General features: G+C 32.4%; 1 protein-coding gene and 1 pseudogene across 1 annotated transcript; both read left to right on the top strand.

Annotated features, from left to right (window-relative positions):
- The first annotated feature begins 1,047 nt into the window (after positions 1-1,047).
- On the top strand, positions 1,048-1,974 carry LOC100854942 (transcription factor MYB1-like; annotated as a pseudogene).
- A 6,194-nt stretch (positions 1,975-8,168) lies between these two features.
- Positions 8,169-9,236, top strand: LOC100249851 (transcription factor MYB1). The gene is made up of 3 exons (XM_059741194.1): positions 8,169-8,283; positions 8,352-8,481; positions 8,828-9,236. Exons 1-3 carry the CDS (start codon positions 8,169-8,171, stop codon positions 9,234-9,236), a joined length of 654 nt encoding a protein of 217 aa, XP_059597177.1.
- The last annotated feature ends 8,818 nt before the right edge of the window (positions 9,237-18,054 follow it).

Here is an 18,054-nt window from a genome sequence, read left to right as displayed (position 1 = left end):
TATTGATTTTTCACAGATACATCTCCCATATATCAAATATATCTTTTGAAATTTTAGTGATTTTTTCCCATTTAGGGTCGATATTTTACTTGTATTGCTGATATATCCATGATTACCGATATTTCTCGATATTTCCGTCAGACAATATATTTTATCATATATCATATCAACCTTCTCCGATACACAATATATCAATGATACGTCGTTGATATATCCCGAAATTTTCATCCTTGGGTGGGACAAGGGTACCGGTCGGAAACAAGATCCCCGTGAGCCAGAGGAATATCTTAATAATTGTACCTCTCATCACTGGCAATTCCCATGGATATATGGTTGCTGCCACTGTATAGTGGCTATGATGTGAACATATACCGTAACAATTATAGAGGACCCATGGAGCCTCCTTTGTCAATTAGCATGGGGTAGTACAAAAGACTGTCAAAGTTGAAAGGGGAGGTGGCACTCAAAGGTTCTAATGTACATATAATCTGCTATGGTCCATATAATCAATGTCCATTCATTCTATGAATGTACGGAAGAATTAATCTGAACGATAAAAAATGGCTGTTGTCTTCAGAACCACTCCAATTTATACATTTGGATAACAAAATAGGGATTGTTCATAAAGGATAACAGTCATGGGTACCTGTCCATCAGAAATTCCTAGATTGCATTTGAACTGTACTATATTTATAATATATTGATACATAATTGGTAAATTGCAACTTAATATCCCTTGTGACACACACTGGTCCATGACCTTCAGTACATTTGGAAGCCAATCAAAGCACTATGATACCCATAAGAAACGTCTTGAATAAACCACTAAGGGGTCCGGTGTCCGAGTCATGACATAGAACATGGTTAGAGGTCATTATGTTGATCTTTTCTTCCCCTTAAGTTTAGCATCCGGTTATAAGAAAAGGAAAATGTCGCAAGGAACATGGTAAATATAGATAGGAACTGCAGTTTTTGTGGTTGTTATACATGCACCTATATATCAAGCAATAATTAAGGAAGGAGCTGCCCTCGTGTTGATCTCAATTTATGGAGAGCTTAGGAGTTAGAAAAGGTGCATGGAGCCAGGAAGAAGTTCTCCTTAGGAAATGCGTTGAGAAATATGGAGAAGGAAAGTGGCATCTGGTCCCCCCCCCCCCCCCCCCCCCCCCCCCCCCCTCCCCCCTCCAGAGCAGGTAACAGAAAGTGATCAGTATTAATTTGTGTGTGTGTTCTTTTTCCCCTTTTGTTTTGCTTAAAAGAGTTTCGTTTTCTTGAGTTTGCAGGCTTGAATAGATGCCGAAAAAGCTGCAGATTGAGATGGGTCAACTATTTGAAGAGTCATAACTAGCTTGATATTATTGTATCAATTCTAAAGCTATATTCCAAATTAGAAGAGCCTCCATGAATTTAGAACTGACGAAAGAGCTGTTCATCAGTTAATACCTTATCTGTTGTTGTGCTTGTATGGATGGTCCTTGATTACAGCTGATAGACTTCCAGGGAGGACTGCTAATGATGTCAAGAATTATTGGCATACTCACCACTTCAAAAAGAAGGTTCAGTTCCGGGAAGAAGGGAGAAAAAAACCCCAAACACATTCTAACACCAAAGTTCTAAAAGCCTTGGCCTTACAAGTTCTCCAAAACCTTGCCAAGGTTTGAACTGAAAACTAAAGCTGTGGATACTCTTGACACACAAGTTAGTGCTTCTAGTAAGCCATCATCCACGTCACAACAACCAAATGATGACATCATATGGTGGGAAAGCCTTTTAGATGGCCATGCTCAAAGGGATCAAGAAACTGACTTTTCGACTCGATGTTCTGGAGAGATGCTTATCTCAAGCCTCTGGACAGAAGAAACTGCAACAGAGACAACGGGAACCACAGATTGTATGGTGGAACAAATCCAGGGAGGCGAGGGTGATTTTCCATTCTCGGATACACCCAACACACAAGCAAAAGATCTGATGTGATTTAGACCATTTCTATATATATATATATATATGTATACATGCGTGTGTGCAAAGACGGATATGGACGTGAACAGTATTAGATGTAAAAAATAGTAGAAAATGATTCAGGTCAGCATCCAACTCAAGCATCGAATGAATGGTCAGGATTAATGAACCCAATCATTTGAAGTGACAAAAGAAGACATTTTGAAACATTCTTAACAATATCTGTATCTCCAAATTAAAATCTATGATTTGAAAATTTTCAGCCATATTTCTATCGTTTTCCAACCATTAATTAGATGGATGGATCATTGAAATATCTCAATCATATATATATATATATATATATATTGATAAAACAAGAAATTTCCAGATATTTACATCAGTAAAAGGAAAATGAGTTGACAGTGGAAAATATGATACCAACTTGGATATGATAGAATGAATTCAATGATTGCCTCTAACGGTTGACGACGAGTACTGAGACATCTCTCTTTTTAGCTTTTCTGGCTATTTTTCTGGAGAAAATAATCTCGTTGGAGACTAAAAACAGAATCTACCTTTGTTCAGAGGAGCAGTATGTCTCCTCATTTAGATATAATTCATGAATTGATAGCTGGGCTGTTGTGTCGTCATATGAACAATTGGTATCTGATACTTCAAATTTTTTTTTGGGTTTAACAAGGACACCCACATGGTTAACTATTGAGCGATTCCTATTATGAGTTCAAGTACTACATTTACCTCAAACATGGTACGTACTGTGCTAAGTTTTTTGGGTGGAAATTTCAAGTATTAATTTAAACCTCTCTTAGAGAGTTTTTAGGTTTAATGAATGTTTGTATGTCATTTACAAATTTTAAAAATAGTTACATAGGATTCAAATAAGATATTTGTTTATATCTTGAAAAAAAATTGGGACACTAAATTAAAGTTATTTGATTAAAATATTTGAAATTATTAAAATTATCTTTAATTAAAACATATAAAAAAAAGTGAATTATAATTATCTGGTTTATAAAAAAATAAATATATTTTTAAAATAATGAAGATAAAAGTAAATTATAAGAGTTGGGTTTTGTTTAGTTGACTAAGAGACAATGCTACATTGGTTGATGTGTAAGAGTTAGCTCTATAAACTCATCATAGAATTGGGAGGCATGACTTCTAATGACATGGATGACCTATTCCAATTTTTAGTAAGTAATTCATACATAGTAATTAATGAGAAATGGAATGGATTCTCATCTTTTTGTTTTCCACTCTAATGTCCCAATCATGATCTAAACATGTGATGTTAAATTAAATTTCTAGTTAAATATGAACATAATTTATTACCACCTGGCCCATGTGATATATTTTCACTTCATGGTTTAATAAATAAAACATAATGTGCAAAATATCAAGCTAAAACATTCTTACATTGATCGCATCATAAATCATAATTAAATAAAAACTAATGAGAGTCACGACGGTTGTACATCACTATTTTGATATAGTTTCTTCCATGTGCTACACAATTAGCTCCCACTTAACATGACTTGTGAATAAGAAGTATAATAATAGTCCATAATAATGTCTTTGTCAAAGACTTTTCTTTTAACATTAATCTGTATGCAATTATCTATACAAAACAAATATAAAGAAATTTCATAAACATATAATCAAGCTCCAAAGTGTTCGATAAATAATCATCATCATGAGACAATAGTATAATGTGCCTAAGACTCGTAATTTCTACGTGGTATTCAATGTCTTAGTAGCACTTTTTTCATCATTAGGTCTTCAATCATAAGTTGTACACATAATCAATTAATCTAACACTCCTGTTTTTAAGTTATCTCATATAAAACAAAAACTTTAACCTTATGTCCTCGATAATCATAAAATATTTGTTGTTGAAAGAGAAGTGGCACCAGAATCTATTATTTTTAGCAACTTAGCAATAAAGTCAACAAATACAAGTTCCAAAATAATATTCCGCAACCATAATTCATAATTTGTGACATATTATGCCACAATACATACTTTGATAGAAGATTGTCATACCTTTACATAATATTATTCCTTTGCATAATCTTCAATTAATAGGAACAAATAACAAAAGTAGACTTTCAACTGTCATTTAGCATAATTGAATCAGGAAGTAAATCGAAAGCATGCAACATTAAGGTTTTTATTCTCATAACACTTTCAATCCATCAAATATCTCAAAATTTTTTAAATATATACTTTATGAGACAATCTAACAATTCATGTAACTTCACATAAGATATGTTATTCAATCTCATAATATTGTCTCTTTTATATATTTTATAATAAAATTTTGAGATTTTATTTCATAACTTAATGCAATAAATAGAAATGCAATAATAACAAGAAGGACATTATCAATATAAAAATAAGTTTTCTCCCATTGATCTTTGGATATATTCACTAAATTATAGTGGTTTTCTTAAATCCAAAGAACATTATGACATTATAGAGTTTAAGATATCACGAAGGAATATTAAAATTTGTATATTAACTTTAATTGACTTTCAGTTATAGTTTTAATTAACAACCACAAGTTTATCTCTTAAACTTACTCAAATCATTAAAATATGAGCCACTTAATGAAAATATGATATTCTCCCACTTGGCTCACATTTTACATTAATTGAGAAACAAACTTGAAGTATCAAATAAAACTAAAAGTCGAACATTTCATGCTAAACTTCTAACTTGAAAAATCTTTATGTGGTTATAATACCACATGGTTGATACTTGGAATAACAAATCTTTCCCCTTATAAGATTATTTATTTATTTAATTTTAATGTCATTCCTAATAATAGGAGGTCTAATTAACTTCATTTAAAAGTGATTAATCATTTAGTGGCTACTTACTAGCTTTAACCTTTGTTAATAGTAAGCAACATTTTAGAAGTTATAAAGTTAAAGACAACTTTATTATAACTCCTTAGGTAACCATATTTAATAGTACTTATCACTCCCACTAATATAAACATTCTTAATGAACCACAACATTATCAGTTTCAACAATCATTCATGATACTTCGGTTTGGATTGTAAATCTTATATCTTTGGGGTAGTGAGAGATACTTGACATACTCTTAACAGAGTAGCATTGAATTAAAATTATAATTGATATAACATAAGAATCAAGTGCATAAAGAGTTTAATAGTAATTGTAATATTTACCGCCTTAAAACATAATTGTCTAACTCCATACTTTGATTCTATTTGTTTTTTAATCTCATTATAAGGAAAACTTTAATGAAATATTATTTTAATCATACAATATAACAAAACTTAACTGTTCTTTTAAATCATATTTAACAATTTATGCAATCCTTCAACTATTTATAATTTTCCAATAAAGTGATACTCAACATTTTGAGTTTCCTTTTATGATTCTTGATAATTTCACAAGAATAATCTCTTATTGGTTCATTCATAATACTTGTAGATTTTAATCATTAATCTCTTATAAGTTTCACAAATCTTCAAGGGGAATGAATTTTCATCAAGTAGTTTTATGTCCTTTCAAAGAAATATGATGATCAATTCAATCATATCACACCCATTCTTAATAATGTTTTGGATAGATTTGAAGTGGTCTATACTAAAACAAGATTGCATAATATGAAAATTCATCTATTATTTCCAAGATTTTTAGTCTTGCAGTCATATCATTTTGAAGGGCTCATTTCTTACATATCATCAAAATTCAAGATGATATTGATTAGCCCTCAATCATGGATATTCTTTATTTAGAGGAACAATAATAAACTTAATATTGCAAAATAATTAGCAAATTTGAGGACAATACTAAAATATAAAATATCATGCTTTTGTAATTAAACTTGGTAAGTTATAAGCAAAAACACAATCAGATTCAAACAACTAATTTAGAAAAACAATATATATATATTTTGCAATCCTTAAATATCTTTTAATATACTCATTCAAAAAGTACTTAAATATGTTGCAAGCATTCATAAGTAATGAGTAATTGAATAACATAAGTATGTATTACTTAATATGAAATTCATGAAACTTTCAAGTTTGGCCATTTTGGTGACTAAAAAACTTTACATTATATAAATTTCAAAATTTTGTAATAAACAACATTTACATCTTTAAAGGATGCTCATCAACTTTCTAGTATGATCACTTTGGTGACTAACACACTATAAATAATATGAACTCCTACGTGATAATATAATTATCATAAAAACATTACTTTGTAATCAATCAAAATTTAACTATTATTATAAACATTATATAATAGTTAAACATACAAGTTTATTGGAAAACCATAATATTACAACAATTATAATCAGAATTGCCAAACATGATGAAAAAGCTTAATGAGACTTCGTAAACAAGGTAAATATCAAAGACTTTCTATACATCAATACTAATACAAAATTATAAACATGCAAGACATGTTACTATAACAAGAATATGAGATTATATAAGAAATTCTCATATAATTAACTCTATTTATATTTATGTGAATTCTGCCTCAAAATCTCATAAATGTCAATTTGTATGACATTGACAATAATATACATAATATATAATTCATATAAATAATCACTCATAATAAGACCTTAAACCAAATGGTCTTTAACTTATAACAATTTAATCATTCTTATATCACCTCATACATCATAGGTAATCAATAATAATATTATACAATTTGATAAACACAAAACTTTAAGGTTTGGCCACTTTGGTAACTAACAAACTGTTCATAAGCGAATTTCAAATTGTTTAATATAAATAATTATTATATAATTTGATATTCAAGACATTAAAGTTTGACCACTTTGGTGACCGTAAACAAATATAATATGAATATCAAATTAAACAAAATCTCAATCATGTTAAACCTTCATAATACTATTATGGAAGCATAAAAGATAATTTGTAAAAAATAACTTATGATCCCAAATTGTACAATATGCAATTTCTTCATAAAAGGATCAAGTTTAACATAAAGTCGTAAAGAATTCAATTTATTCAAATCGTGCATTAATAGCAATAAACAATTGTGTAGAAAAAAAAATAATTGTCATAAAATCGTAATTCATATAATAACTTGAAGCCACCAAAATTGATTTCGGGAAGAAATTAAATACAAAAATATCGACAAAATATTTTGATTGCAGTAGAAAAATATAATCAATAAATTTAATTTTCTTATCAAAATTTGATATCAGACAAGAGACATAAAATAATCTTTAAAAGAAAATCATAAGTTGATGAACCATGTCTCTAATATCATGATATGTTAGGTTTTCTTTATTTATGCAAAAAAATAATAACCCTAATTCCTATAGAACAATCATAACCCTAATTCTTGCAAAACAATCATAATAGCCAAGGATTTTAGAACAATGTGATTTTCACAATTCTATTATTGAGAGAAAAACAAAAACATACCTTTAATTACTAGGGAATTTTTTTAAGAGACCAAATAATAAGCATAATAATTGTGTTTCTTTTCCTTAACCCCTTCACCCTTATGCTTTCTCTTATACATGTTATTGATGGAATAGTATGTTTATTTATAGAGAAGAAAGAGAACCAGTTTCCTTATAAAATTAGAAGTTCACTTTCCATCAAAGTACCTTTAATTTAGGAAACTAACTTCTCGAATAAAATTTTAGCTTTATTATTTATTAAACCATAATACTTAATTTGATACTTAAATAAATATCACATAATAATATGCATGGCCACGTAAAATTCTTACAAGTTGGTCTTTCTTTATTGTGTCTTTGTTTTTAGCTATAAACAATTACACGGTTAAACTGAAGTTCCTGTTACTCTGGTGTAGCAAAGACCAACAACCAGCTTCGGTCACTTAAGAATCCGTACTTAGGGACCTGTGGTTGGAATACAAGCATCGTAAGTCATATGAAGTACATCCCAAGTTGTGTGTATATATATATAATTACACGCTTGAATTGTTACTAAGGCTTATGTGGCTTAAGAATGACTGCACGTTTAAACTGAAGTGGCTGTTACACTGTTGTTACTAAGGCTACCAACCAGCTCATGTCACTTAATTAAGAATCAGTACTACTTGGAGTTCTGTGGTTGGAATGAAAGCACGCAAATCATATGAAGTACATACCAAGTGTTTAAATTAATCGGACAAGTTGCATATGTTCTATGTCGAGTTGAGGAATAGCTATGGAGAGTTTGGGAGTTACAAAGGGAAAATGGACTCGGGAAGAAGATATTCTTTTAAGAAAATGTGTTGAGAATTATGGAGAAGAAAAGTGGCATCTGGTTCCACTCCGAGCAGGTAATATATACATATGAGAGGAAGCCTGCAAACTTTTATATTCCTAACTGGAAGAGTTGCTTTTTCAGGTTTGAGTAGATGCCGCAAAAGCTGTAGATTGAGATGGTTCAACTATTTAAAGCCAAATATTAAGAGAGGAAAATTTGCATCAGATGAAGTCGATCTCATGATTAGACTTCATAAGCTGTTGGGAAACAGGCAAGTTTATTTATTAATTTCCTATTACATTTAGTATAGCCACTGTTAGATTGGTAATAGAGATACAAGTTTGGATTGAATCCTGAGAAAATACGAGGAAAATGAAAGAAAAAAATTGAAGGAAAATAATCAATTAAGCTTTTTCACTTGCAAAGAAAAAAGAATTGTACCTACCTTCCCTTAATTTTTTTCCTTGTCTGATCCTTAGCCCAAACCAAGTTCTTGAGCTGATGGTTAAAGAAACAATACCCCCATGAATTAGAAACTCAAATAAGATCATTTTAATTCAACACTTTAAAAAAAAATTGTAGCTATGTTTTTCTAGATGGTCCTTGATTGCCGGCAGACTTCCAGGGAGGACTGCGAATGATGTCAAGAATTACTGGCACCATCATCGCTTCAAGAAGATGGTTCCCATCCAGGAAAAAGGGAAAGATAAAGCCCAAACCAATTCTGAAAACACTCTGATAAAGCCTAAGCCTTGCAAACTCTTTCTAGGGTTCACATTCAAAACTACAGCTGTGGATGCTTCTGAGACACAAGGCAGTACTTGTAGTGAGCTGCAACCCACACTGGTCCAACCAAACCAGGATATTTTATGGTGGGAAAGCCTATTCGCTGACCATACCATTGAAGATCAGGAGCTTATTGCCAGCCTCCTGGCTGACGAAACTGCATCAGCTGTAGATACCAATGGAGGTGGGAATTTTGATTTTCCTTTTGAAATGGGCCTCATTGATGAAGTCATGAGATAAATGAGAAGTTACTTCGTAGTTAATATTTGATTAATGTAACGCATTTTTATTCTGATTATATAATTAAGGACTACAAATAGCAAAAATGACTGGGACATACATGCCTTCACATCTGCACTATTCAGATTATGTAGCAAGAATTATGTACAAGATAAAATGGGGATGGGAAAATCCGAGATAAAATTTAACCATGAGGCATAACCTGAATACTTAAGCTCGTAGGACTTGAGTTTATCATTTGTATTAAGTACTTTAATACTCTTTTGTAGTCTCTTTTGAGATTACACAGATATTGAATTGGGAAAACAAATAACTTCTCTTAGGCTTAACAAATTAAGGAGATAGACATTCAAACACATATCGGTGATTAAATAACAATATTACAATTTTTTTTAAACTTCAAATATTAAGGCAAAATAGTTTTTTTTTTCCTTAATCTCAAATCTTTTTTTATCTTATTTGCTACATAATAACATATTTTATAATCATGATTTCACATCAATAATTTATTTATTTTTAATAAATCTATTATATTTTATGTATTTATAATAGTTTAAATATTTATGTTTAACCATAAATTTGAGAATTTAAAATAAATTTTAAATTTATCAAACAATATTTAAATAAAAAGTTTTAATTCTATAACTTAAAAAAAATAAAATTTAATTTAATTAATTAAATAATAAATAAAAAATTTATTAGAAATTTTTAAATAATATCTTATTTTTAAGTTCAATAAATTAAGAAAATAAATATAAGTAATATTTGAATATATAAACCCTCTTCCCTTCCAGTGAGGCTATGACATGTTGTACAACTAATTTGCCCCAAAACTTATACTCTCACATGTTCCACAATTAATTTACCTAAAAACTTGTACATGTACTTGGAAATTATGGCTGAAATGCGGGAAAATTCAGTGATGAAAATGTCGACGGTTTGGAACATGTTGGTGCCACGTCACCGATTTTCACCTTCTGGATTTTCACAAAATTGGTTGTGGGCCCAGCTCACAGCCCACTTTCACCACCGCTGCCTCCTCTGACCCAGCACGCTGGAAGCGCTGGTAACGAGTGCTGCTTAAAATTAGCCTGTGGGCCCAGGTCACGGTCAGCTTTGACCACTGTCGTCTGGTCCAGCACCCAGCACAAAACAGAGGTGCTACTTGCTGGAGTTTTGGGCCAAAATGTCCCATATCTAACTACTTTATAAAATTTATGATGGTCTCTAAAGTGCCGCGTACGAGCATCTCATAAAAATATATATTTTTTAAAAAATATAGTTAAGATCTCATTACAATCCAGACTTTATTTTTGAACTAAAGGTATACTTATTAATTAAGACTTCAGTTTTTGAATTGAATTATGATGCTTCATTTTTAAATTAAAGGTATAATTGTCAATTAAGATTCCATTTTTTAACTGAAGACTCAATCCGATTCTTCATTGAAAATTTAGAAGCCTCATAAAAAAATTTCTTGGTAACCTTATATGTTTTTTGTTTTTTTTTTTTCAGAAATTTAAGAATTTGCTTAGCATGGTTTTTTAGAATAACTTTTTATTATTCAAAATAAAAAAACACGAAAATATGTTTGACAACTAGAATTTTTTTTTTTTTTTTATGTTTCTAAGAACATAAAATAAAGTTTTTTTTAGATAACATATTTTAATAGTTTTATATTATTTTTACTTATTTTCTAAAAAAAATTTAGAAAATAATTATACAAACATATAGTATGATTTAAAAATAAAACATTGGACATAAAAAGTTATTTTTAAAACATATTTAAAAATATTAAAAATATTTTAGGTTTTCAAACCGACTTTTGTTTTATAAAACATTATAAAATAATTTTCAAAAACTATTTTAAAAAATAGTTACCAAACAGGGTCTAACCCTCCATTCTTTTTTGGCTTCGTTTTGATATAAATATCCTCACTTTTTTCTTAAAATTATGTATAAATACTTGAGATGATAAGTGACATTTATATAAAAAAAATATGTTATTTTTCAAATAAAAAGAAGGGAAGCGATAGATTCACAAATATGAGGAGTATTGAATCTCTTTTAACCAATTAATTTTTTTATATTCCACATCAAAGCAATAAAAAAAGATGGAACTTTGGTTTTGTAAGTCGCATTAAACCAATAATACTGTGGACCCCACATTTCGGCTCATGCGTTTTCCACTCGATGGCGAGCACAATTTTAATTTGAAAAATGATTTTTATTGATGCAAAAAATGACTTGGAGTCGCCACTTATTTTTGTTTTATTTTTAAAAGGATAAACAAAATAAGAAAGAAAACCCTAAGTGCGACTCCTTATTTTGGAAAAGGTGATCTACGAAAAATCGGATCGGAGTCGGGGGTCAGGTTACTTATCGAGAAAGTACGGTAAAGGCCATAGCATCCCTATAAGTCCCTAAAGTCGAGTCTCTACTAATAAAATGAAGCTGACATGGCAATCGGTAGGAAAATCAATGGATACTCAAATTGATCATGCACATATGAGAATCAAAACACTCAATAAAAAAACGATCGAAGTGGGAGCGGGGCATACCTTGGCATCAAACGATCAATGCGCTATCAAGAGAGCGGGTTAGTGCACAATTAAGAAATAATCTCATGCATGTTAGAGAGCAGGATGTATGATAATCCAATCAAACAATCAATCAATCAATCATAAAGTCACCCATGTTAGGCCCCCCACCAAAGCCCGTTTATTCAGCATGACTTAATGTCACAGATTCCATTATTATGGAATTATGAAAAATTCATTCACGCTTATTAAAATCAAGAGGAGCAGAAGATCGTTTGAAAACCCGAGCGGGATTAAAACTATTTGAGAGAAAATTAGACTTTTGAAATTTAATTGAAAAAATTGGAATCTCGAAGATCACTAGAAAATTGGGGTTTTAGAGTTCATTTGAAGATCAGACTTTTAGGGGTTGAATGTGAGAATGAGAATTTTAGAAATTGAATTTGAAAGAGGTTGGAATTTTGAAAATGATTTGAGGGTTCGGGATCTTAAAAAAGATTAAGTTGCGAAAATTGGAGTTTTGGGAGTTAAATTTTGAAAGAAATCAGAATCGTAAGTTATTTGAGAAATAGAAATTATGAAAGTTGATTTATGAAAATTGGAAATCTTGAAAATCATTTGAAGGCGGACTTTTTAGAAATGAACAAATAAAATGGTAACAAAAATAATGATGATAACAAATGAGTAACTGGGTAAATACGATAATCAGAATATTGGGAACTGAAAATTAACTTCGAAGATAGGGCAATTGGAATTTCAGATAGCTAAATTTAGAAATCGGAATTTTGAAGAATTAGACTTTAGTGATTGAGATTTTTTTAAGAGAAATAAATAGGTAAATATGGAATAATGTTATCAATTAATCAAAACGATATTGGAACGGATGAAAGTGAATAGTGAGATTTGTGAGATTAGAAATTAATTTGAAACTCGGATTTTGACAAAAATGATGTTTGAACGGATGAAAGTGAATAGTGGGATTTTGAAAATTAAGTTTGAAAGTCGAATCTTTGAATAATTGAACTTTAATTATTGGAATTTTTAGAAGAAAGGAATAAGTAAACATGGAATTTATAATAACGGTAACAAAAATGATATTTAAATGAATAAAAGTGAATGGTGGAATTTTTTAGTCTAAAGATTAAATTTGGAAATCCGGTTTTGAAGAATTGAATTTTAATGATTGAAATAAATAAATAAATAAATATGGAATAATGGTGCTAATTAACAAAAATAATGTTTAAACGAATAAAGAAATGAATAGTGGAATCTTTTTAATTGAAAATTAAATTGGGGCGTTGGATTTTTGAAAGATTAGGCTTTGAATAAATAGATAAGTATGGGATTATAACACTAATTAACGAGAATAATATTTAGGCGAATAAAGATGAATAGTAGAATTTTTTTGGGATCGAAAATTTAATTTAGAAGTTGGATTTTTTAAGAATTGGGCCTTATATAAATAAATAGATATGGAATAAGAATTCTAATTAACAAAAATAAAATTTAGACGGATAATGGAATTTCTAGGATTGAAAGTTAAATTAGGACATGGGGTTTTCAAAAGATTGGACTTTAAACAGATATGGGATAATGAATCCAATTGATGAGGATAACATTTATACGAATTATAGAATTTTTAGGATTGAAAAATTAAATTGAGACATGAGGTTTTTGAAGAATTAGATTTTAAATAAATAAACTAACATAGGGTAATAATACTAATTAAGGAAAACAACATTTAAATGAATAATAAAAAAAAAGGATAGTGGAATTTTTAGGGTTGAAAATTAAGTTCAATGATTGAGATTTTTAAAAGAGATAAACAAGTATGGAGTTTCTAACTGACGAAAATAATATTTAGACGAATAGTGGAATTTTTAGGATTGAAAATTAAATTATGATATTGGATTTTTGAAGGATTAGACTTTGAATAAATAAATATGAGACAATAATTCCTAATTAACGAAAATGACATTTAGACGAATAGGGTTTGAACGAACTGTTGAAAAATTGAATTAAGACATGAGATTTTTGAAGGGTTAGACTTTGAATAATTAGGTAAATATACGATAATAATTCTAATTGATGGAAATAAGATTTAAGCGAATTATTGAAGAATTAAATTAAGACATGATTTCCTTGAAAGATTTAGACTTTAGATGATTGGATAAATATGGGACAAATGATTCTAATGGATGAAAATGAGATTTGAACTAATTATTGAAGAATTAAATTAAGACGTAGGATTTCCTTGAAAGATTTAGACTTTAAATAGCTAGATAATGTGGGATAAATAATTCTAATGGATGAAAATGAGATTTAAACAAATATTTGAAGAATTAAATTAAAACATAGGATTTTTGAAGGATTGGACTAGATAGATAGATGAATATAAGATAATAATTCTAATTGATGAACATAAGATTTAAACGAATATTTGAATAATTAAATTAAGACATGAGATTTTTTTTGATGGATTAGACTTTGAATAACTAATAAATATGGGATAATGATTCGATTTATGAAAATAAGATTTAAACAAGTATTTGAAGAATTAAATTAAAACATGGGATTTTTTAAGGATTGGACTAGATAGATAGATGAATATAGGATAATAATTTTAATTGATGAACATAAAATTTAGATGAATATTTGAAGAAGTAAATTAAGACATGTGATTTTTTTGATGGATTAGACTTTGAATAACTGATAAATATGAGACAAGGATTCGATTTATGAAAATAAGATTTAAACAAATATTTGAATAATTAAATTAAAATAAGGGATTTTTGAAGGATTAGCATAAGACCCTTCATCCACACGAATTGGGCCTGGATGCCAACTCAAGCCCAAGTCCAATGTCTTTAGGGGCAAACCCAATACAACCATCCAACATAGGTAAGCCCAAAACCCAATGGCTTCAAGGGCAAGCCCAAGACAAGCATCCCCATCACAAGCTTGGGCCTAGTTCCTCAACCCAAGCCCATGTTCAATCCTAATATGGGCGGGCTCAAAGACCCATCTTCCAACAGTATTTTAATTTGAAAAAACCCAAAACTACAAGTTTGAAACTGGAAAACTCATAAGATACCTATCAAAACATGGAAGTGGAGCCAAAGATGACCTCATCAACGCAACCTTCTGGCCTCCCTCTCAGACTCAAGCAGGGTGAGGATGTCTCCTTCTCTGACAGGTCCCTTCACATTCCTCATGATAAACCTATTCTGGTCATCCAAAAACTTCACTCTCATCTGGGTCACCTGACCTCTTGAGCTAGTTCGACCCATAACTTTCACCACCATAGCATGCTTCACCCCAGATTCCATTTTGCACTGCGAAGAGAGAAGACGACGAGAATAAGAGAGGCTTGGAGCACTTACGGCGGCTTCAGAGGAGACAGATATGAAAGGCGGCGGTCGTTGTGATGAAGCGAGTGGCTGCTCACACTTCTCTGGATGAAACTCGGTCTCCAAGTGGAGTAACTCGTGGTGAGGGAACTCGAGGAGCCCCCGCTGCTGCAACCGTTGCCGACGTCGGAGTTGAGAGGCAGCAAAGCATCAGAGATGGAGATGGAGTCGAAGTCGTTGATTGCGGAGAGGGAGAGATGAGGAGGAGGAGGCGGAGCTACGGGAATGATGAAGGGAGGAGGAGCTCCAATGCCGCCATTGATTCAGCTGACTGAGCGAGCTTGAGGAAATGGGTATGAAAGGTGGCGGCCATGCATGGCTATGCATGGCCATGCTAGGGTGAGGGGAATGGGCGTAATGGGCATGGGTGGGAACTAGGATAGCTGGAGCATGGTATGGGTTCAATGTGGCCATGCCCGGCCATGCAAGGGTAGAGAGAACTGGAAGTTCTCAATGCCATAATGAAACATCAAACCCAGGTGAGGATCCAACCTCTTGCAAGGGAAAAATCAACAAAATTATAGAAAGAAAAAAAAACAGAGCAAGCACATGTAGGCAATCGTATTTGAGTAAAACAAATTTGTGGTTTTGGATACCCACAACAAATCATAAAATAATCTTCGTAGACTAACAAAGGACCTTACCTGAATATTCCACAGCGCCACCCTCCTCTCTCTCGTCTGAATATCCCCACTTCCTCTCCTAAACGTCTCTCTCCTTCTGAAAAGATCAATGTTTCAGAAAAACTCTCTCAAAGGCTCCCTCTCTAAGGTGTCTTCCTCTCTGGTTCCTTTTCCTTCCCATCTCTAGCACTCCTGCCCCCCGAGTGTATCCTTCTTGTTTTTTATTTCTTCCTTGGCAGGCCATTACCAACCTTACTATTCCTTCATCAGCCAGCATGGCTCCTCAACCACCAGCATGGCCCCTGCCATCTCCATGCAGCCGGTTTCCTGGGAGAAAAGGCCCCCTTCCCCCCCCCCCCCTCCCTTATTTCAAAAAGGAAATGCAAAGAAGAGAGAAAAACTCTCTCCCGGGGCCCTCCACAAAAGGGGTCTACAAATATGCCCCTCTTCGGTAGAGCTCACGAGTGTAAGGAATGTGAACACTGGAATGAAAAACAAGTGTAAGTAATGAGTGTAACGAAGTGAACTCTACCGAAAAAAAAAAAGAGACCCCTAAAGGTATACACGTAGAACACAAACTCACCCGAACCATCAGGGGTATGGAAAGAGTCCTAAAATCCTAGAAGGAGAGTGGATTTCTCAAAGTGCCTCTGAAGCCGCACCAAAGACCCAAACTCTCTCTAAGACTTCTCCAAAGATGACTCGGAGTACACGAACGAATATGCCTCGAGAGGACTGCCCTAAGAGAACTACATGGAAGTGCCGAGTGTAGGGTGCCCAACGACATGACCGAAGTGTGTGTTGTAAACTCAAAGGACTACGTCATGAGCAATGAAATGAGAAAGCTGGAAGAGCAATGACGAATAAGCGATAAGCATAAGCACAGGGTAACACGGTAAGGAAAATGAGGATAGACGCAAACCCATGAAGGCAAGATGTGTAATGCCAATGAACATGAATGTCAAAATTGTGACCTTGAACGATACGGTCGAGGGGAAAGGACTCTGAACGTCAAAACACAGAAAGATGGCGACTCAAGGTCCTCGAACGAATGTGTACAATGGCTCTGAACGCCAAACTAGAGAATGACGGTGGCACTGAACGTCAAACAGAACAATGGTTCTGAATGCCAAAACTAAGAAAGATGATGACTCAAAATGCATGAATGGGTATGAAAGACGGCTCTGAACGCCAAACTAAAAGAAAAAATGTGGTAGTGGTGGCAAACGTCAAATATAACAGTGGCTCTGAACATCAAAATTAAAGAAAAGAAATGGCTCAAAAAGACCCAAAGGAGTGTACCCTATGGCTTTGAATGCTAGAAAGGAGGAAAATGGTGATGAATCGAATGAGAGATATACATGAAGACTCTGAGTGTCGAACTAAAACCTCGACTCAAAACACTAATAAACAGATAATGGTCCTGAACACAGAATGAAGATGTGGCTCTAAACGTCGAAACAAACGATATGCAATGGCTCTGAACACCGAATGAAGAAGTGGATCCGAATGCCGAACGAAGATATAGCTCTAAATGCCGAATAAAGCAAAACATGGCTCTGAACGCCGAACGAAGATGTGATGATGGCTCTGAACGCCAAAATCGGGAATGCGACGAGGATGGATCTGAACACCGATACTGAGAAGTGATGGCTCTGAACGCCGAACGAAGATGCGATGATGGCTCTGAACGCCAAAACCGGGAATGCGACGAGGAACGTCAAACTAGGAAGTGATGACGATGACTCTGAACATCAAGCTGAAAACACGATGATGGCTCTGAACGCCGAACGAAGATGCGATGATGGCTCTAAAAGTCAAAATGAAACAAAACAAGACACTAAATGCCGAAATGGGTGATGTAGTGACTCTGGACATCAAATGAAGAAATGGATCTGAACGCTAAGCGAAGATGTGGCTTTGAACACCAAATTAAGTGAAAAATGACTCTGAATGTCGAAATGAAAGTAGGCAATGGCTCTGAACGCCGATTTCGTGTCCTAATTGGTGTCTCAGTTGATTCATGTCCAGCTGGTGCTCTTTGATTGAGAGAGTAATCAATAAAATTTATAACCTATATCACCATGCATTAGGATAGTTTTAGCTAATATAGCATAGTGGCTCTAGGATCGTTCACTGGGAAGGGTTTTCAACTCACAACTGATATCAATTCAAAGTTAAATTGGTGTCTTTTCATTTCAAGGTTAGCTTAAGAAAAAAAACACAAACTTTGGTTAAACGAGGT

This window comes from Vitis vinifera, chromosome 2 (assembly GCF_030704535.1).
Source record: "Vitis vinifera cultivar Pinot Noir 40024 chromosome 2, ASM3070453v1".
NCBI classification, from domain to species: domain Eukaryota; kingdom Viridiplantae; phylum Streptophyta; class Magnoliopsida; order Vitales; family Vitaceae; genus Vitis; species Vitis vinifera.
The sequence above is the reverse complement of the archived record's forward strand: the minus strand, read 5'-3'. Positions and strand labels throughout refer to the sequence as shown.